The sequence below is a fragment of the Peromyscus eremicus genome, chromosome 1 (assembly GCF_949786415.1).
Source record: "Peromyscus eremicus chromosome 1, PerEre_H2_v1, whole genome shotgun sequence".
NCBI classification, from domain to species: domain Eukaryota; kingdom Metazoa; phylum Chordata; class Mammalia; order Rodentia; family Cricetidae; genus Peromyscus; species Peromyscus eremicus.
The window spans coordinates 50,179,175-50,201,046 of record NC_081416.1 but is presented as its reverse complement, the minus strand read 5'-3'; the positions used below and the strand labels follow the sequence as shown (position 1 = coordinate 50,201,046).

General features: G+C 41.0%; 2 protein-coding genes across 2 annotated transcripts in view; one reads left to right on the top strand and one right to left on the bottom strand.

Moving 5' to 3' along the window:
- Nucleotides 1-1,386: 1,386 nt before the first annotated feature.
- Ms4a12 (membrane spanning 4-domains A12) lies at nt 1,387-12,993 on the bottom strand. Its single transcript, XM_059260471.1, has 6 exons — nt 12,721-12,993; nt 5,495-5,626; nt 4,869-4,925; nt 2,483-2,599; nt 1,672-1,782; nt 1,387-1,494 (listed from the first exon to the last, which is right to left on the bottom strand). Exons 1-6 carry the CDS (start codon nt 12,991-12,993, stop codon nt 1,387-1,389), a joined length of 798 nt encoding a protein of 265 aa, XP_059116454.1.
- Nucleotides 10,980-21,872, top strand: part of LOC131909138 (membrane-spanning 4-domains subfamily A member 4A-like) — a 158,903-nt gene continuing 148,010 nt past the window's right edge. The window contains exons 1-2 of the mRNA XM_059260460.1: nt 10,980-11,054; nt 21,691-21,774. The gene's annotated coding sequence lies outside the window, so the exon portion shown is untranslated. The remainder of the gene's footprint in view (nt 11,055-21,690; nt 21,775-21,872) is intronic.

Below are 21,872 nucleotides of genomic sequence, written 5' to 3'. Positions count from 1 at the left end.
GTCCAAGTGTGGTTTTCTGTGATGGTCTTCATTTGCTATATATATATTGGATAAGGGGTGGCAGCTGTACTTATTGGTGGGTGTAAGCATAAGATTTAGACTGTGGTTAGGAATTATGCTGGCCTAGTAAAATAATGGTAATAGATTCTCTTCTAAGATCCATGACCTCACGAGTCCTGAGAAGTTGGCTAGGTTTCTAGTAGCAGGCATGATTTCCCTCCTGTTGAATGGGCCTAAGTCCAGTTAGATAGCTGTTGGCTACCACTGACGGTCAGTGCCACTCTCCTCACCTTTATGGGTGTCTTGCCATGCTGGTTATTGTTGTGGTTCATGATTGTCACAGTTGGGTAGGACTATTAAATGCTTCCTTCTCTTAGCAGCTTGTGCAGTGTTTTCTGGTACTATGGCTACATAAACAAGACTGGAACAGTGGCAGTATCAATTGACATGCTAGTGTGGAAGGCAGGGAGATCTCATGGGGTCCTACTTGTAGACACAGAATTATAGAGAACCAATGACTACTTAGAGAGGGAGAATTAGCTTTTTTCATAGATGAACCCCCTAATTGGTTATACAGACAAAGTGGTCAGCCCTGAAACCATATGCACACAAACAACCAAAACAGACTAAGCAGGTTATATGTATGTGTTTGTGCATACATATATGTAATAGCACGACAATAATAAAAAAGAGGCTATCAATTTGGGAGTGTGGGGACATGGGAAAAGTTGGAGGGAGGGGACTTGAAAGGGGTTGTAGGGAGGAAAGGGAAAGGAAAAGTGATGTAATTATATTTTAATTAAAGATGTATTAAAAACATCCCCCCCCAATTCCACAGTGATATCTAATATCGTGTATGGTAATTTATAAAATAAAAAATTAATAAAGAATATAAATACCAGTCAGCTGGTTGGAGATTATGTTGGTGTATAAAATAATGAGGCCCCCAACAAATGCCACTGGAACTATGGTTTCTGAACATAACATGGGGAAGATGACTAAGAAACTCAAGTGACTGGACACTATGTAAACCTCCATTCAAGAAACATCAGCCTTGCCAGCATCTGTCAGAAAGATATCAAAAGAGGCTTATGTCCCCATGACATTTTATTGTGGAAAAGGTAACATGGATAGAAGGTTTCTAATGATAAGAGCACTGCAGAGTCAGTTTTCAGCCCCTTGTCCTTCCCCCTTGACAGGTGCAGTAACGGCAAGCAGAAAGAGGCCCTGATTGAAGATCCAGTGACTGTTAGCCTAGGAACAAATCCCAAATACAGGCACTAAATAGATTTGTAGGCACTGTGGGCAGCAAAAACCAGCTTCATAAGAATTTTTTTCCAGAGAAGTTTTACTATATCAAATTGTACCAGTGATTCTTTATGCCTGTTATTGTCTAGGAGCATAAGGTGGGATGCTATCATAGCTTGGAGGATCTGGGAAAGACTCTTGCATCAAGGGGTTGGCCGCATACACAGTTGGAACAGCCAGGACAGACTAGAAAGGATAAAAAACAAGCAGTGTTGTTAACAGTCCATTCATTCTCCTCTGTCCCAGCAGAGTGGAGTACAGAGAGCTCTGTAGTCAGCCCACAGTGGAGTTTGGCAGACAAACAAGCCTGCGTTTCTGCAATGTGTATTCAGGTTATTTTTATAAAGAAGAGACTCAACTTACCCTGTTGCCATGGAGCATGGTTTGGTTAGCAAAGTAGGCCATGACACTTGCTATGCTGAACTCCAAAAATGAAAACATTGCCAGCACACCTGTAATTCCTTTCCCAGAAAGCTGAAATCAGAAATACATAATATGTGAGGCTGAATGTGAGGGTCTCAGGTAGATTTCAGAAATGTCCCGACTCATCAAAAGTGCTATCGCACTCATGTTCAACTTACTCTGTGAGTGGTATTTTTTTCATAACAGCAAGGAGACTGTTGCGAAGAAAAAAACCACACACACACACACACACACACACACACACACACACACACACACTTATTTTCTAATATTCCTAAATAGTCTACTTGCTGAAAGGAAAATTCTTCTGGCATTTTAAAGAAAAATCAAAATTAATTTTTATTTTTCCAAAATAAGCATTTGATGACAATAAAGAAATAATCAGAAGGACTTGATTGCACATGAGCAGACAATCTTCATCTCTGTTTTCATTCTAAAAAAGCCACTCAAAACTTTGATATCTTATTTATGCAGAATTTTAAAGTACTGAAAAAGAAATTCTGAGTATATTTTGGAGCTGCCAAGCTCTATCCATTGTTTCTGTGATGGCAACAGGGTGGTCTCTCTGACTTCATCTATCTGCAAATGTAATTTTCTCACTTTGTTTTTTAGCAATCACATTCCTAGGAGTAGGGTTAGAAATAGAGAGACTTTTCTCAATGGAGCTGCTGTATAATAAATAGGAGACAACAATAGATATACTCTGGCAGTGAGGAGAGAGCAGTCAGATGGTCCATGGCAGGGTACTCACCACCATCACATAGTTTTGATTATTGTAGCCATTGATGTTCAGATCCCACAGCAACAGAACCACTCCAACAAAGGCACAGATAGCGCTAATGATGTTCATTACCAGGGTGCTTTTCACCTGTTGGAGGCAATAAAAACAGTATATCGTGTAGAAGACAAATGAATTTAAAGGGAGTGAGAGTTTATTCAAGTTAATGGTTCTTAATCTTTGACATCTTATTTTAGTTTTGATCATAATGAGGATTGAACTCAAGGTCTGATGCATCCTAGGCAAGTGCTCTACCACTGAGCTATGTCACTAGCATGAAACAATATTTGAAGTTGATAGAATGTCTTTCTTCCGTCCTTCTGAGTAGTTGTGAAAATTACTCTGTATCCTAAATGTCAGTCTTCTCTAAAAAGCTGTAAATATTGGAAATAATAGAAATATAATAAATCATATAAATAATTTGAAGCAGAAGTTCATTTACTACATTTACATATGAACTTTGTTCACAATAACATCTCTGCCTTGTGAGACCCACAAATGGACAATGTGCAGAGAGTGAGAGACTTTGGAGCACTCACGCCTACATGAGACACCTTCATCAAACCCCTCCTCTCAGGGGTCAGGGATCTACGGGGAAGAGTTTGCTATTTTTTTTCTTTCTTTCCTTCTTTCTTCCCTCCCTGTATCCCTCCCTCCCTCCCTCTCTCTGTCTCTCCCCCCTCTCTCCCTCAGCCCCTCCCTCCCCCTTTTCTCTCTTCCTTCTTTCTTTTTCCTTCCTTCTTCCCTCCATCCTTCTTTCCTTCCTTTCTTTCCTTTTTTTTTTGTGAAAGAGAAAGAACACGAAGTTGGGTGAGTAGGGAAGTCAGGAAGATCTGGGTGAGGGGAGAGAATATAATTAAATACATTGTGTGAAAAAATTTAAAGTAAAAATTAAAAAACAGCTGAGAGAGGTGGTGCACACCTTTAATCCCAGCACTTGGGAGAGGCAGGTGGATCTCTGTAAGTTCAAGGCCAGCCTGGTTTACAGAGTGAGTTCCAGGACAGCTAGGGTTGTTACAAAGAGAAACCCTGTCTCAAAATGAAATAAAATAAAATACAATTCTACTTTGTAAAAATAATAAAAGAACAAACCTAAGATTGTTATTTTTTGAGATTTATTTAATTTTTTAAAATTTGTATGTGTTTTGCCTGCATGTATATCTATGTACCATGAGCATGCAGTGCCCAAGGAGGCCAGAAGAGACCATCAGATCCCTTGGACCTGGAGTTACAGAGATCATGAGTCACTGGGTGAATACTGGGAATGAAACTCAGGTCCTCTAGAGGAGTGGTCAAGTCAGTAATCTTAACTGCTGGGCCATCTCTCCAGCTACAAGAACAAACTAATGGGCATTATTCTCTGATAGGTATTTCGTTTTATATTTAAAATGATATCACTTTTAACTCTTATAGCCATCACACATGAGATGGTCCTAGTATCTGACTTATACATTCCTATCTAGTTGTACCACCCCAAAAGACGGTCTCTTTCTATACAACCTCTGGCAGGCAGGACCTATACAGAAAAGGATGCTCTGGGTTTTTTATTTTTATTTTTTTTTATTTTTAATTTTTTTGTTTTTGATTACAGTAGATGCGACTAATCAGAGCTATGCTGATTCTAACTTTAGCTTGATCCATTATTTTATCTGGAGCGCATAGACAACATGATTCCATGTTCCCATTTCCCCCTTTTTGGTTCTCGTGCATAGCTTCACATAGTCTTGAAACGACTTCTTCTTTAGGTTTAGGGGAAAATGCCTTTTTCCTGGTTTGCCATTAAGCCAGGAAATTGGACAAGGGGCATGCTGTGGCTTGGAACATTGAACCCCCATCTCTGTGGACATTTCCATGTGCTGTTCTTGTCCTCTGAACTAGATGATTTTAAAGATGCAGCTTAAAGAACTGACAACAGAGACAACCTGAGTAAGAATAGGAATTACACACGAGTGAAAAGTGAAGATACAAGATAGAGCTGAGAAACGGCAGTGAACACCCCAGAATTTGTTATTGAAGTGGCACGTAGATGGGTTTTGGCTCCTAGATTCCTCCTTGGTTTTACCTGAATGCTGTGTGACCCAACAGAACCTGGGAACCATCGGGTTAAAGCTTAAACAACACTTATCTAAACTAACCCCCACTCCTGTGATTCCAAGAGCCTGGATGTGGTGCTCTGCCTTTCTCAGTAGCAAACTGTTCCCCTTCCCTGCACCAGCACAGTCATTACCCAGCAGCTGGCAGATATTTTGAGAGAGCTTCCGTCTGCACTCTTTGAATTTATTATCTCAAGTTTTCCTTGCTAGTAAATCAAACCAGTCTTTAAAGGAATTTAAAGTAGAAATAATTTTTTTAAACTTACCAGACAGGGAGAGAATTTCTTGAATGCTGATATGGAGAGTGAGCCAGACACAATGAACTATAGAAACAGACAAATTCATGAATGGTAGGTTCTCTGCTGTGCCTGGGACTGTCTCCTTATACAAGACGTTGCTCTAGCTATGTATGTTTGGTTTTACTTACCTACAGCTCAGTTTTTAAAGACTAACTCTTGGGGGATACATCTCTGATTCCCCATCCTCATTTTTTTTGCATGTAAAGAACACCTGTTACAGATGACTCTGAGTTTGTTTGGATGATTGTGCCTCCTGCTCAACTTCATCTTGTCCTCAATCTCATCTTGTCCTCAACCTCATCTTGTCCTCAATCTGATCTTGTCAATGGCCTATTTTTGTCATGTTTCAGATCATCCCCTTTCATGACTCTCCATCCAACACATTGGTTCTTGATCTGCACATGCATTTAGAGTGAGTTTAAGCTGCCGGTCTAAAGTGGGGAGTGACAGGCCCTCCTTTCTTCTGCTCAACCAGAGAGATTATTTCTCAAAGCCCTCTAGCCCTCAGACATGTCATTTATCAAGAATTGAGCTGTAAACAGGCTGGAGATACTCATACTGTACAGGAAGAGGTGTCCCAGGAATCTACTCACAGAGACTCCACCCCAGAATGGATATCCACCAACAAAAGCAGTAGAGGAAAATGTCCAAGGCTCATAGGTACTCATCAACCCAAGAATAGCTCCAATGCCAATGTGCATCAATCCAATTATGATATGGACTGCCTGAAAAGGAAAACAAAGAGGCATCTAAAAATGAATTCTTTATTTCTAGCCTGTGAGGCTTTATGACTGCAGTTACTCCTGTTTATTTACTGTCTGTCTTTCCAGGATCCTTGAGAATTCACCCAAACAGTGAATACTTTGATGTATACTGAAACAACTAGGGAGGAAGGGCCTCAGGTAAAAGAGTTGTTTGACATCTTAGCCATCAAGGAAATGCAAATCAAAATGACTCTGAGATTCCATCTTATACTTGTCAGAATGGCTAAGATTAAAAAACACAAGTGACAGCCCATGCTAGCAAGGATGTGGAATGAGAGGAGCACTCTTCAATTGCTGGTGGGAGTGCAAACTTGAACAGCCACTTTGGAAATCAATATAGTGGTTTCTCAAAAAACTGAGAATTGACCAACCTCAAGACCCAGTTATACTACTCCTGGGCATATACTAAAGGATGCTGTACCATATCACAAGGATACCTGCTCAACTATGTTCATAGCAGCTTTATTTGTAATAGCCAGAAACTGGAAATAACCTAGATGTCCATCAACCAAAGAGAAGATAAAGAAAATGTGGTTCATTTAAACAATGGAGTATTACTCAGCTGTTAAAACAATGGCATCATGAAATTTGCTGATAAATGGATAGAAATAGAAAAGATTGTAGGAGCCTGGCTGGGATACTGGCTCCCACATTTTACTCCAGGGTACTCTTGAGGAGTGAGGGATAAAAGAAGGATAGAGGGGAGAGAAACAGAAACACAGGATAGCCTCGGGAGGGCCGGGATCCTTATCCACTAGCCCTTCCTGTCTCTTCTAAAGGGCTATTTATAAGAATGCCAAGGGGTGGAGCAAAAGACCTCCCCCTAGCTCAACCAAGTGTAGACCTTTCCAACCTAGACACCATGCACATGGTCAAGCAATCCTCTAATGCAGCTCTGCTGGGAAAGCAAGTGCTGTGGGATGTCTTTCTGTATGCTGTGAATATGTGTTGCTCTGATTGGTTGATAGATAAAGCCATTTGGCCTATGGCAAGGCAGCTTAGAGGCCGGTGGGAAATCAAACAGAAAGACAGGAAGAGAAAGGAGAGGCAAGGCAGACACTGCTAGCTGCCTCCAGAAGAAATGAGATGTAAAGTACTGGTAAGCCACAAGCCACATGGTAAGTTATTGATTTATAGAAATGGGTTAATTTAAGATATAAGAAATAGCTAGCAAGAAGCCTGCCCTAGCCATAGTTTAAAAATAATATAAGCCTTTGTGTATTTATTTGGGTCTGAGCAGCTGCAGGACTGGGCAGGACACAGGGAAATTTCCAACTACAAGCAAGCTCAGCTCTCACTAGGAAACCTTTGTGGATCTCCACAAAAGATTATCCTGAGTGAGGTAACCCAGACCCAGAAAGATAAACATGGCATGTACTCACTTATAGCATGATATTAGCTGTAAAGGATAACCATGCTACAATCCATAGACCAAAAGAAGCTAAGTAATAAGGAGGGATCAAGAGAGGATACATGAATCTCACTATGAAGGCGGAATAGAATATACATCACAGGTGGATGGGTGTGTGTGTGTGTGTGTGTGTGTGTGTGTGTGTGTGTGTGTGTGTTTGTCTGAATTGGGAAGGGTAGGCAGGTAGGCATGGGAACAGGAGGTATCAGATGGGGAGAAGATAGAGGGGGAGAGTACTGGGAAAGACAACTGGAACCAGGGGCCTCTCTAGGATGAGCTAGAAACATGGTGCTATGGAAACTCCCAGGAATGTATGAGGGTGACCCTAGCTAAGACTCTAGCAATGGGGGATACAGAGCCTGAATGGCCATCTCCCACAACCAGGCAAGACTTCCAATGGAGGGATTGGGATCCAAACTGACTCATTTAACCATTGACTTACAATTTGCCCTGCTTACAAGATAATCTGGGGTAAAGGTGGTATAGAAATTATGGGAATGGCCAACCAATGACTGATCTAGCTTAAGACCCATACCATGAGAGGGAGCCCACCACTGACACTGCCTGGAGGGCTAGGACCCAGAGTCTAGACAGCCCAGAGACCCAGGATAGAACCAAACATGCCTGATCAAAAAAATACAATGAAATGATTCCTAATGATATTTTGCTATACTCATAGATTGTTGCCTAGCCCAATTGTCTTCAGAGAAGCTTCACCAAGCAACTGATGCAAACATGTGCAGAAACCCACAGCTAAACATTAACAGACCTCAGGGAATCACCTAGAAGAGGGGAGGAAGTATTGTGAGAGCTAGAGGTGCTAAGGCAAGAAAACCACAGAATCAACCAACCTGGGCTCATAGGTGCTTACAGAGACAGAACTGCTAGCAAGAGAGCTTGCATGGGACTGACCGAGGCCCTCTGCATATAATGTTACAGTTGTATAGGTTGGTCCTCTTGTGGGACTCTTAACAGTGAAAGCAGGGGCTGTCTCTGACTCTGTTACCTGCTTTTGGGACCTTTCCTCCTACGGAGTTGCCTTTTCCAGTCTTAGTAGGAAAGGAGGTGCCTAATCTTACTGCTTGATATACCATGACTGGCTAATACACATGGGAGGCCTGCCCTTTTCTGAAGAGAAAGGAGGAGGAATTAATGGGGGTGAAGGTTGAGGAGAGGGACTGAGAGGAGAGGAGGGATGGGAAACTGTAATTGGTCTGGAAATTAGTTAATTAATTATTAATTAATTAGTAAAAGCCCTTGTTTGAGGGGTCAGTGAGATGACTCAGTGGGTAAGGACATTTCTTGTCTAGTTTGATGAACAGAGTGTGATACCTAGACCCCATATGGTAGGAACTGAGTCTTGCAAATTGCCCTCTGACCTCCATGTATGTGCTTGTGTATGTGAGCGCCCGCACACACACACACACACACACACACACACACACACACGCATGCACACACATTATAAACATTTTTAAAGAGGCCTTATTTGATTTCTGAATGATCTGCAGAGAAGCCTTTAGAAAGTATGATTACTTAAGCATCTCTTAGTGTCCCCTGTGAGTTTGCAAAGAATGCTGTGCTGGGGTGACAGCGACTGTCTTGCAGAAGCAGCACAGCTCCCTGCCCAGGCAATGCTAGTCATGAAAAAAGGAGTCAATGAAGATGAAGTCACCTAGAGTATTAATCATATGCCTGACAATGCTCTAAACATCTTGCATGTCACTCTACGAACCACTAGGTGGCAACACAAAGCCATAAGAAATCAAGTGCCCAAGGGTACATAGTTATGAAGGGGCAGATGCCCAGGATGCAGGGCAGTGGACTGACTCCAGAACTCATTTGCCATCTGTCCTTTCAGGCTCAGCTTGGTTCTACCCATTCTGAGTTGTCTTGGTTATTATACTAGTCAAATAGACTTTTTTTCTTCATAAATTCCTCTTGCATTTTAAGAAATAAAGCATGTGGTATTATTTGCTTTTATATTCTTTCATATTTTTTAATTTAAAAATTATTTTATTTTCTGTGTATGGATGTTTTGCTTGTATGCATGTCTATGCATTACCTGTGTGCCTGGTGGTGCTCAAGGATGCCTGAAGAGGGTGGTCAGATCCCTTGGAACTAGAGCTACAAATAGCTATGAGCCAGCAAGTGGGTGCTAGGAGTGGAACTGAGGTCCTCTGCAAGAGCAGCCAGTGCTCTTGACCCTGGAACCATCTTTCTAGTCCTTGTATTGTTTGTTTTTGAAATGCTCGTATGCAACTGTTATCATACCAGGTAAGAGGTATTTTACCAATGATAAGGGATAAATATTTTACTTCTTTGTAACTCTTATCACCACTTTCTTTGTAGAGTAAGCATGAATTTCTGTAGTTGAAGGTGGATATCACTCTGTATAAATAAAATGCTGATTGGCCAGTAGCCAGGCAGGAAGTATAGTTGGGACAAAGAGAGAGGAGAATTCTGGGAAGTGGAAGGCTGACTCAGGAGATGCTTCTAGCCACTGCAATGAGAAGCAAGATGTGAAGGCAGAACTGGGAAAAGGTACCAAGCCATGTGGCTAAGCATAAATAAGAATTATTTAAGTGTAAGATTTAGCTAACAAGAAGCCTGAGCCATTAGGCCAAACAGTTTTAATTAATATAAGCATCTGTGTGTTTATTTGGGTCTGAGCAGCTGTGGGCCCAGGCAGGAAAAACTTCCAGCTACAGATTTCTGAGAAGCAACAGTTGCTATATTGGTCCAAAGCTCAATAACATACCCATAGTCCATTTCTTCTCAAATTTATGCTTGCATCTTATCTATCCAGGAAGACTATTGCCACAGAAACTTCTGTGTTTATTTATTTCCTCAATGAATAGGTACTGAATATAATTAAATTGAATTAAAAGAAAAATAACAATTTCATAAATGTGCTAAAATAATAATATATTGTTGAAATGCACTGAAACTTGTGAAAGCCATGAACTTTCCCTCTGAGTAAATACTCTTGCACATCCACATATGTACATCATCCTTTAGATACAGCTTCTGAGAGATAATGGACCTGTTTTAGCCAATGCTACATCTGAGACTGGAAACTCCTGCGTATGATTTCAGATTTGTTTCCACAGGTTGTTCTCCAAGAGCACAATCTGAGTACAAATTTCCCATCCTTGCTGTCATCTTGATGAGGGGCAGTTACAGCTTTAATCCCTATTGGCCCCTCTTTTCTACCTATATAGCCCTGGCTTTACACTTCATTGATTAAAATTGCCCATAGCCTTAACCATTTTGACATTCAACTTATTCTATGCTGATTTCTTCCCAAGTTTCCTTTGTGTTGCTGTGAAAAATATCATAGACACAAAGTAACTTAGGGTAAAGAGTTTATTTTCAACCCATAATCCCAGGTTATAGTCTATCACTGTACAGAAATCAAGGCAGAGACTTCAAAGAGCTAATCATATCACATGAGATAGAAATGCATGCACACCTGCTTGCTTGCTTATGCTCAGACTGATTTCTCCACTCTTATATTGCCTAGGACTCCCTTCCTAGGGAATAGTGTCACCCATGGTGGGCTAGGTTCCCCCATATCAATTAACTTAATTAAGACAAACCCTCAAAGACATACCCCACAGGGCAACACAATGCAGACAATCCTTCATTGAGTCTGTCTTCTCAGGTGATTCTAGGTTGTGTCAAGTGGACAATTAAAGCTAACCATCACAATGGTTTTGAGTGGAGGGGGACAGATATTCTACCCCCACCATCTGTGGTCCCTGAAGTATAACTTGGGGTGTAACTTCACAATCCTCATGGAGAGGACCCCGCTTCTGCCAACTGCGTTTTTGTTTTTTTAAAGCAGAATTTCACCTTTTCTTTAAATATATTTAGATTGCATATGTTTTTTTTTTCTGCCAGGAAGAATGCTCCAAATGAATCCTTGTTCCACACAGGAAAAGCCAAAGCTGTCTGCTCCAGATGTTCCACCAGGTATGCCCCCATCTCTCCTCTGGCCTCCTTCCAGCTGTTCCTTCCTTTGTGCATTCTGCTCTCTTTATTGGCCTCCTCTTGTTCATCAATTACATCACACACATTTTTCATCTGAAGACTTTACACTGGTCATTTTTTCTTGTCCTGATATTTGTGTGGCTCACTCTGAACTTCATGCGTTTGGAATGCCCATCTTGATGAACTTCAACTTTCTACCCATTCACTGCCTGCTTTTTCTTCTCCCTCTTACACTCTGTATATTACTTACTTAATTTTCAAGTTAGCATATAAAGTACTAGGATTCATTATGGCATTTTCAAATGAAATTGTTGAAATTATTGATATTTCTTTTTTCCTCTCATCTCATCTATTTCTCTGTATCCTCCTTATACCCTTCCACTCCCAGAAGCCTCCCTTCTGGTTACATGTTACATGTGTCTTATTGCCCATCCCCTTTCCTCAACACCTCTTTTTCTCTTCTTGGGATCTCCTTTCTAGTTTCATAGCCCATACTCACACTCACACTCACACTCACACTTATGCCCCCCCCCCAACAGTAAAAGAGGATGTGCACATGAGAGAGAACACAAGATTTTTGTCTTTCTTAGTCTGGGTTACCTCATTCAGCACCTATGTATTATTTTTTCACCTCCCAACACACTCTCTAGATTGCATCCTTGTTATATGTACAGTCCTATTTCCCCAGCGAGGCCATAAGCCCCCTGACAGCAGAGACTGTGCCTGCCTTGTACTCCCAGATATTTTCAACAACTGTGTGGATTGGCTTTGTGAACTATGAGTTTGCAGGGAACGTACTCCACTTAGAAGGCGAATATCCTTCACAGTGTAGATTGGCTGCTGGAGGGGAGGGTGGGGTACTGTTCATTTTTACTTGCCTGAAACACTGTGACTTGACTAGACTACCAAAACCACTAGCTAGTGAGTGGCTAGAATAATTCCAATACATAGTGGGCACCTATTGTCTACCTACACCTGTAGCCAAGATTTTGGAGCTGTACACAGGAAGAGACGTGACACATTGGTGGGAGTGTGTGAAGAGGTATGGGAAAAGCTTAGCAAATGACAATCACTTCTGTCTAAGCATGTGAAGCCTTTATGACATGTCAGGCTGGCTTTACAATGCTTATAGGAACAAGATTGTGGGTGTCCAGTTCAAATCAACTTTTGTGAAGTAAAGCAACGAAGACGTAACATTTCCAAGGTTTTTTTTCACATTCTGCTTTCCCCAGACTGTTTGCTAGCAGCTCCATTCCCTTTAAAACAATTATCAATGATCTTTTTAAAGTTAATTCATCTTTGTAGGATATGCATTTATAACCAGTCCAAAGACAGAAGTGAGGTTGTCTATAAAGACTTTCACAACAGTGAGATCAGGTGAGAAATAGCTGGGCTCCCGTCATGTCACCATTCCGGGATCGTCCTGCTAGGGAGAGCCTCTGTCAACTGTTAGACTCATGACTGAATCTAAAATAAATTAACCCAGGGTGACTCATACACAGACTGATCATTGTTTTTCTGGGAAAGACACAATTATCAGAATAATCCTCAAATGTTTTTGCTCATTGGACAATATACTATTATAACTGACAGATGCATGGAAACCTTGCAAATGCAACATTAAAATTCTAGTGGCAAATATACTCACCCCAAGAGCTATTGCTGCATCTTTAAAGTTGGTGTTGGTAGTTGTTATTCCTGGAGCTGGATGTACCGTTGGCACATTTTCTAGCCCCAGCTGACTGGTAGTGAAGATTCCTGGAGATGTAATGAAGGAAAGTTGCCCAGTCTGTACTTGGTTTCCTATATTTAAAAACCCCAGAGGTTGTTGAGGATGAAGAGCCATGGAACTTGTTGGTGGGTAAGGATTGGGAATGGTGACATGCATTCCAGGGTAGGTAGTTGTCTGGGAAGACGTCATTATGTCCTAAGCAGTACAAAACATACAAAAGTAACACATTTACCAAGATAAGAAATTAAAGGACATCTTTTCAAGTGTCAATTTTCTATGCAAATGGAGAGAGCAAATGAGCAGATATTGGCTAGTGACAAGCAATAAAAATATGATTCTCATTTGATCTTGGAGTACCATATATCCTGGGGCTCAAAAGAAGTAAAAGAAGGGATGATGGAAATCAGTTAGTTTTCAGTTCTTCATATTTAGTTTTGTAGTATGTTCATGCACACGTGTGTGTGTGTGTGTGTGTGTGTGTGTGTGTGTGTGTGTGTGTGTGTGTTTTCCTGAGTTCATTGCTTTTGAAGGGTAACAGAAAGGCAGGGGGACTGAAATGTCAGGACTCTGAACACATGATCTGAATAAGTACTCCTATAAAAATGCCAGTGGTTTGATGTGCCAGTAGGTTGTTTATATAATTCGTACTTTAGACAAAGGGTGAAGGCATCCCTTCTCCAGGGCTTTTTGACATCTGTGAATACAAGCAGATGGTTTACAGAGAAGATCTCAAAAACGAATCCAAGGATACTGAACACATTGTTTTTGGTGTGTAGTTTTTTCTTCTTTCTTTAAGGATTACTAGTGATTTTTGTCCACATTTAATCATGGAGAGTTACTTCCAACAAAATCCCCTTGTTCACATTGGGTCTGAGATGCTGAATGAATAAGAGTCCTCAAGAGTAGTTTATCTAAATAACATTAGGGAGACTAACATCAATGGCCATATGTGGGCTAGTGACTTTCCCTAACAAATGATTTTAATCTTGGACCACTTTGCTTGCCATCAAGTTGCATTGTTAACATCAATATAGTTTTCTATCTGTTGCTATAAGAGATTAGCAGTAAGATATTGAGGTCTCTCCTAAGCAGGCTTCAAATGAGCTAAGGGTAACATTCATTAAATACCACAGGGTGTGTGTGTAGTGTTCAGTTATAAGCATTAATCTGGGGTTAGAATTCTGGCTCTGACACCAGATATGTGTTTAGAAAGTTTGTTGAACTTTCTTTGCTGTTATTTCTCTGCAATACAGTACTAAAACAATAAAGGAATACCTTCCTTCTAGGGCTACAAGGAGTGATTCCTCATGACATGCAAATAACTACTGAAATAGGAACCATGCATTTTGTTGATCCATTTTCTGAGACTAAATAGTATTCCGGATCTTTTTAGCCTCCAACCTGATACTTCACTAACTGTGGTGCCTTGAGCAGCTTTCTCAATTAATTCACTGTGGTTCCTGCATCTAAATTGTATAAAAAAAAAGATGTTGGCATTTAAATGGTTGGTACAAAGTTTGAATGATGACAATTTTCATAAAGCTGTGGTAAGCATTCCCAGCATAGAACAAGAGTTTGATGAACAGCAACAACTATTGTGTTATTAGAACCCAAAGTCTATTTCAAGTAGAGGATGTGAGTCCATTTGGTAAAAAGGGTTGAACTTCAAAGAGTCAATTCCAAGAGCAAGGAGACAGGAGATGGGGGTACAGTAATGAGTCAGGACAAGAATTTTCCTGGGCTTAAGAAAAGTACATACAATGAAATAATTGTCCTATGAGAGATAGAGATAAAGATAGAGAGAGACAGAGACAGAGACAGAGACAGACACACACACACAGAGAATATTATTGTCTTCACTGCAGATCATTGCAAATTTTTGCCTCTGATAAATTTGTTAGGAAAATTTCAAGATTTTTATTTACTATCAATTTCTGATTTCAATATGTTACCTAGTTGCTCCATATAGAAGTTTCACACAGAATACAAACTACTAATATCTGACTTTATAAAACCCACACTAGCCTCAGAATGTATTTGTGCCAGATCAGGCTGTAGTTTTAGAACATGATTAGGAAATAACCCAGTTCCGTATTTTGTTTGTTTGTTTATTTTTGTTTTTCGAGACAGGGTTTCTCTGTGTAGTTTTGTGCCTTTCCTGGATCTTGCAGGCTGGCCTCGAACTCACAAAGATCCGCCTGCCTCTGCCTCCCGAGTGCTGGGATTAAAGGCGTGTGCCACCACCGCCCGGCAAGTTCCGTATTTTTTGATTCATACCAAATGACTTAGTATGTGTATATGAAAGTGATGCCTGGATTGTAGTGGACCAGCCCCCACACTTATTTACCCTAGGAACTCTGGAGGATTGAGGGATAAGAGACTTAGTTACAAATAGAGAATAAAGAAACAGAGAGAAAACACAAGATAGACAAGGTGGGCCTGGATCCTTATCCACTGGCCCAGAACTTTATTCCAAAGGTCTATTTATAACAATGCCAAGGGGTGGAGCAAAAGACCTCCCCCTTGCTAGTTAGACTCTTACAAACACCAGATACCCAGGCCCATGCTCCAATCAACCTCCTATGAAGTCCTGCTGGGTACAGCCACTAGGAAACCTAGTAGGCTCCAACACTGCATGACAGATTAACTGATTATCCAATAAAAATGAGAATCCATATAAAGGGAAGCCAGTGAGTTCAGTCATGAGTCAGGGTTTTTTTTTTCAGAGTTAGTTCATTTTTTTCACTTAGCAATTGATAAACTATTTATCACCAGTTGTCTTTTTTTCTAAAAAAAAAATGAGAATTAGCACAACTATTTTTTAAGCACATGAATACATAAAAACACCCAAGTTTTGATGAAATCTAAAGCATAGGGACCACAACAATAAGAGAAAAACTAGCCAATAAGCTAATTTCAAATAAAAATGGGGAAAATACGATTGTAATTTCTTTCTAACTTTCTTTGAACAGAATGGAGATATTGCTATCATTTAGAATGTATTATAGCATATAATGAAACACCAGAGTGACTCATAAGCATTTTCACAGAATCATGCAGCATATACATCTAAAGACATCATCTTTCAGCAAATATAGAAAGATGCTGACCCAGTGAAGGATGAACCCCCCTGCTCTTTTCCAAAGAAGCATCTTTAATGGCTCATATTCAGAAACCAAGTGCTTCAGTGTCTATTTTTCTATGTGGTACCGCATCACCATATCATCACCAAGGAGTCCTGTTTGTTCGTTACTATTCACAGGATTTCATACATCTGCACCTACTGTTCTTAGCATTAGATTTATATATGTGCAAGTGTGTGTAGTTAGACCTGAAGTGCCTTTAGCCTGCTCTGTAGTAATTGTCTTCATTTCTGGGTTTCTCTTTCCCTCATTTATCAACTATCTCAATACAGATTCAAGAACTGGCTTCCTCTCTACAACCCAGAGAATAAAATGTGGCAGCGAACCCACCCTAACAGACCAGCCCCATTTCATACCCACTAAGAAAGAAAGGCAGAGTGATCTCAGTGGACTTATGCAGCTTTCCCGGCACCTCTGACTTTTCTCTTTCTCAGCTCCAAGATCTGTTCTGGTCTCAGATATTTATCTGGAGTTTATAATTACCTTTACTTCCTTGCGTCAAACCAGCCTATCCCATCTTTATATAATTCCAAAGTCCTTTTATTGCTCAGTTTCACTCTATTTGTAAATTTGGGAATGCGCTGTGGTTTGCACTTTCCTCTCATTTATGCTGGGAAGTGTGTCTGAGTTTTTTTTTTTAAATATTACTTTTTTATTTATTAATTATTTTTTTGTTTATTTTACATCCCAGCTGCAGTTTCCCCTCCCTACTCTCCTCCTATTCTATTCCCCCCCCCCCCCCCGTCCACTCCTGCTCCGTTCAGAAATGGGCAGGCCTTCCATGGGCATCAACAAAGCATGGCACACCAAGCTCCTCCCCCTGCATCAAGGCTGGGTGAAGCAATCCAACGTGGACGATTGGTTCCCAAAAGCAAGCTTAAGTGCCAGGGTCCTGATCCCACTGCTAGGAGCCCCACAAACAGACCAAGCTTACACAACTGTCACACACATGTACAGAGCCTGGGTTGGTCCCACGCAGGCTCCCTAGCTGTCGGTCCAAAGTCCCTGAGCTTCCACGAGAATTCAGGCTAACTGTCTCTGCGTGTTCTCTCTTCAGGACCTTGACCCCCCTGGCTTGTACAATTCCTTCTTCCTCTCTTCAACAAGACCCCCAGGGTTTGGCTGTGAATCTCTGCATCTGCTTCTATCAGTTACTGAATGACGGCTCTCTGATGACAGAGTAGTCACCAATCTGATCACAGGAGATGGCCAGTTCTGGGACTCTCCACTATTGCTAGGAGTCTTAGCTGGGGTCATCCTTGTGGATTCCTGGGCGTTTTCCTGGCACCAGGTTTCTCCTTAACCCCAAAATGCCCCCTCCATCAAGACATCTCTTTCATTACTCTTCCCCTCCGTTCAGCCCCTAACCTGCCCAACCCAATCCCTTATGTTCCCATCCCCCTCCTCAGTTTACTCAGGAGATCTCTTCTATTTCCCCTTCTGTGGGGACCAGCAGAGGCTCCCTAGTAAGGCCTTAATTAAGGCCAGAGAATCTGAGCTTGCTTTACCCAGCAGGGCTGCATAATAGGATGATTTGGCCAAGGGTGTGGTTGCCAGGTGTTTTGAAGGGTCTATGCTCGTCTGTATGTTGTGCTTTGATCTTGAAAGGGAGAGGTCTTTTGCCTCTCCCCTTGGTAGTGTATAAAAAGCTCATTAGAATAAAACTCGAGGTATTGACCCAGGGCCCCCCCAAAGCTATCCTGTGTCTCTGTCTTTCTTGTCATCTCTGCCTATATCTCTATTTAATTCTTCCTCATTCCTCTCTTCTCTCCCCAAGAACCCTTTGTCAGGTTGGAGCTGGACTCCAACAGCTTTCCCAGGGAAATCCATGCATTTAGGCCCTCCTTGTTACCTAGCTTCTCTGGGGCTGTGAATTGTAGCCAGCCTGGTTATCCTTTACTTTACAGCTAATACTCACTTATGAGTGACTACATAACATGTTTGTCTTTCTGGGTCTGGGTTACCTCACTCAGGATGATTTTTTTTTAGTTCCATCCATTTGCCTGCAGATTTCATGATGCCATTGTTTTTACAGCTGAGTAATATTCCATTGTGTAAATGTAGCATGTTTTCTTTATCCATTTTTTTTTTTTTTGGTTGTGGGGCATCTAGGTTGTTTCCAGGTTCTGGCTATTATGAACAATACTGCTATGAACATAGTTGAGCAAGTGTCCTTGTGATATGATTGAGCATCCTTTGGTTATATGACTAACATTGATATAGCTGGGTCTTGAGGTAAATTGATTCCCAATTTTCTGAGAAACTGCCACATCAATTTCCAAAGTAGCTGTACAAGCTTACACTCCCACAGCAGTGGAGGAGTGTTCCCCTTACTCCACATCCTCTCCAACATAAGCTATCATCAGTATTTTTTTTTATCTTAGCCATTCTGACAGGTATAAGATGGTATGTCAGAGTTGTTTTGATTTGCATTTATTTAAGTGTATTTCAGCCATTTGAGATTCTTCTGTTGAGAATTCTCTGTTTAGATCTGTACCCAATTTTTAATTGGATAATTTGGTATTTTGATGTCTATTTTCTTGAGTTCTTTATATATTTTGGAGATAAGCCCTCTGTCAGATGTGAGGTTGGTAAAGATCTTTTCCCATCCTATGGACTGCTGTTTTGTCTTACAGAAACTTTTCAGTTTCAGGAGATCCCATTTATTAATTGTCGATCTCAGTATCTGTGCTACTGGTTCAGGAAGTGATCTCCTGTGCCAATGTGTTCAAGGCTACTTCCCATTTTCTCTTCTATTAGGTTCATTGTAAATGGATTTATGTTAAAGTCTTTGATCCACTTGGACTTAAGTTTTGTGCAGGGCAATAGATATCTATTTGCATTCTTCTATGTGTTGACATCCAGTTGTGCCAGCACCATTTGTTGAAGATGCTTTCTTTTTTTCCATGGTATAATTTCAGCTGCTTTGTCAAAAATCAGGTGTTCATGGTGTGTGGATTTACGTCAGGGTCTTTGATTTGATTCCATTGATCCACTTGTCAGTTTTTAATAATCTAGGTCTATAATAGAGCTTGAAGTCAGAGATGGTGATTCCTCCAGAAGTTCCTTTATTATAGAGGATTATTTTTTTTAGCTATCCTGTTTTTTTGTTGTTGTTGTTGTTTTGTTTTCATATGAAGTTGAGCATTGTTCTTTCAAGGTCTGTGAAGAATTGTGTTGGGATTTTGATGGGGATTGCATTGAATCTGTAGATTGCATTTCATAAGATTGCCATTTTTACTGTGTTAATCCTACTGATCCATGAGCATGGGAGATCTTTCAATTTTCTGATATCTTCTCCAATTTCTTTCTTCAAAGACTTAAAGTTCTTGTCATACAAATCTTTTACTTGTTTGGTTAGACTTACCCCAAGATATATTATTTGTGGCTATTGTAAAGAGTATTATTTCCCTGATTTCTTTTTCAGCCCACTTATCATTTGTATATAGGAGGGCAAATAGATCCATATCTGTCTCCCCAAACCTCCCCTCTTCTCTTGCCGTCCACTACTCTTTCTCTTCAGAAAAGGGCAGGCCTCCCATGTATATTATCAGCCATGGTATATGAAGTTGCAGTGAGACTAGGCACCTCCTCTCCTATTAAGGCTGGCTGAGGCAACCCAGTAGGAGGAAAGGGTCCCAAAAGCAGTAACAGAGTCAGAGACAGTCCCTGCCTCCACTGTTAGGAATTTTAATTCGGGAGAAATTGCCCAGCTGTAGAGATAGATTTCTTTTATGCCCCCATTTTTTTTATTAAGAAAAGTTTTTCATTCATTTTACACACCAATCAAAGATCCCCCTCTCCCTTCCCCCACCCCCAGCCTCCCCCTCCCAACCCACCCATCTCTCCCACCCCCAAGAAGGAAAGGCCTCTCATGGGGAGGCACATTCAGTAGAGGCAAGTCCAAGCCTTTCTCCCTGCCTCAAGACTGCACAAGGTGTCCCATCATAGGTAATGGGCTCCAAAAAGCCCACTCATGCACCAGAGATGGATTCTGATCCTACCGCCCGGCCCCCGCCCCAAGCAGATCAAGCAACACAACTGTCTCTCCAGGCAGAGGGCCTAGTCCAGTCCCATGTAGGCTCCACTGCTGTTGATCCAACTTTCATGAGTTCCCTCTAGTTTGGTTTGGACATCTCTGTATGTTTTCCCATCATGGTCCTGATGCACTTGCTCATAGAATGCCTCTTCTCTCTCTTTGACTGGACTCCTGGAGCACTATCTGGTGATTGGCTGTGGATCTCTGCATCTGCTTCCATCAGTCATTGGAGAAGAGAGTTAGGGTATTCACCAGTCTAATCTCTGGGGCAAGCCAGTTCAGCTCAGGAACCCTCTCCACTTTTGCTGGTAGTGGGGTCATCCTTGGGGATTCCTGGCAACTTCCCTAGCACCGGGTTTCTCTCTATCCCCATGATATCTCTCTCTATCATGGTATCAAATTAGTTAGCCATCCAAATTTTGGACAGGATTCAAGAAGTTTTGATTCAGGGCCTAGCTCTGGGGCAGTCATAGTTCAGACCTTTGTAACTGAACACGGAGGATATGCCTGCCTAGGCTGTTTCCTTTAGGTCTTCCTCCCCACCTTGTCTGTCTGAAAGGTTTAACTGTGCAGAGAACCTGCATGTTCTGACTTAGGCTTTCATCATCAGTCCTCCCAGTACTGCTGAACAGCAGATCTGGCATAGAAGGGTAACAGCTGCAGATACTGTTCTGTATGTTGTGTTCATGTTAGGATGGGAAATATTTCTAACAGAGTAATACCTTTCATTTTGCTTGTCATATGGTTGAGTTTCAAAAAAAATCTGACTTTTTTTTTTTTTAAGTACAAAGGAGTCTGATATTGCTCAGTACCAATTGCCTCTGGAGAATGTTTTTCATGAGCAGAAGTCTGTTTAACCATCTCCATTCCTGGTTGAATGGCAGCTAGTCAGAAAGGAATTAACATTAGCACTGTGTGCATTTAAGTATTTCAACTGCAGATATTCTAACACCAGTCTTCATGCACATGTTCAGATTAAGTAGATAAAAATGAGATCCTGAAGCACCTTGCATCTTCAGAATCCCTAGATTATTCTGACAGATGAAGCATAGGAGAGTAGAAGTCTGTGAGTGCCATCAAGGCAAATCCCACACCTCTTCAATAGAGCTACTAAAATGACAGAGTGATGGACTTTATTTATTTATTTACTTCTGCATGTTCATTGTACATAGTACCAGGCTTCATAAAGATAATTCCTTTTAAGCAGATCACCTACTTAGACCATGTTGACCCCTACTCCCTCCCTAATTCTTTCCCCTTCTACCACTTCATGCAAATTTGTCTGTCTGTCTGTCTGTATGGTTTTGTGTATCTACATAAAATTTAGGGCTTACAAATGAGAAAAATACAGTATTTATCTTTCTGAATCTGGTTTATCTCACTCACCCATTTATCTGCTGATGGATACTAGGCTGACCTCTAACTTGGCTCTTAGGAATACTGCATCCTTGAACCTGAGGGAAGCAGAAGGGTGTTCAGGAGCTTCTTGTATTATTTGAAGACTGCAATATATTAATCTAAATTTATTTCCACAAAACAAAAGCAAAAACAATGGAAGATCTATGTATGTGAAGTCATATATGGGAGGATTACAAATAGTGTTTGGAAAGAGAACAAGGAAATGCCCAAAGAAATGGAGAACATTATGGAATCTAATGCAGACACTTTCTTTCTGATTCCTGTTTCCCTTCTGCTTCCTTGTAGCCCAGGGCAGACTGGCTAACCTCCACCAGGCAATAGAGAAACATCAACATCTTCCTCAAAGGGTAGTCATAAGGGTGAAATGGGGTGAGTATATAATCTACTCAGTATGCTTGCTGCCTGGAGAGGTTACCAAGATGTCCCATTATTGCCTTAGAGACAGGAGAAAAGAACCTTCAAAGCTT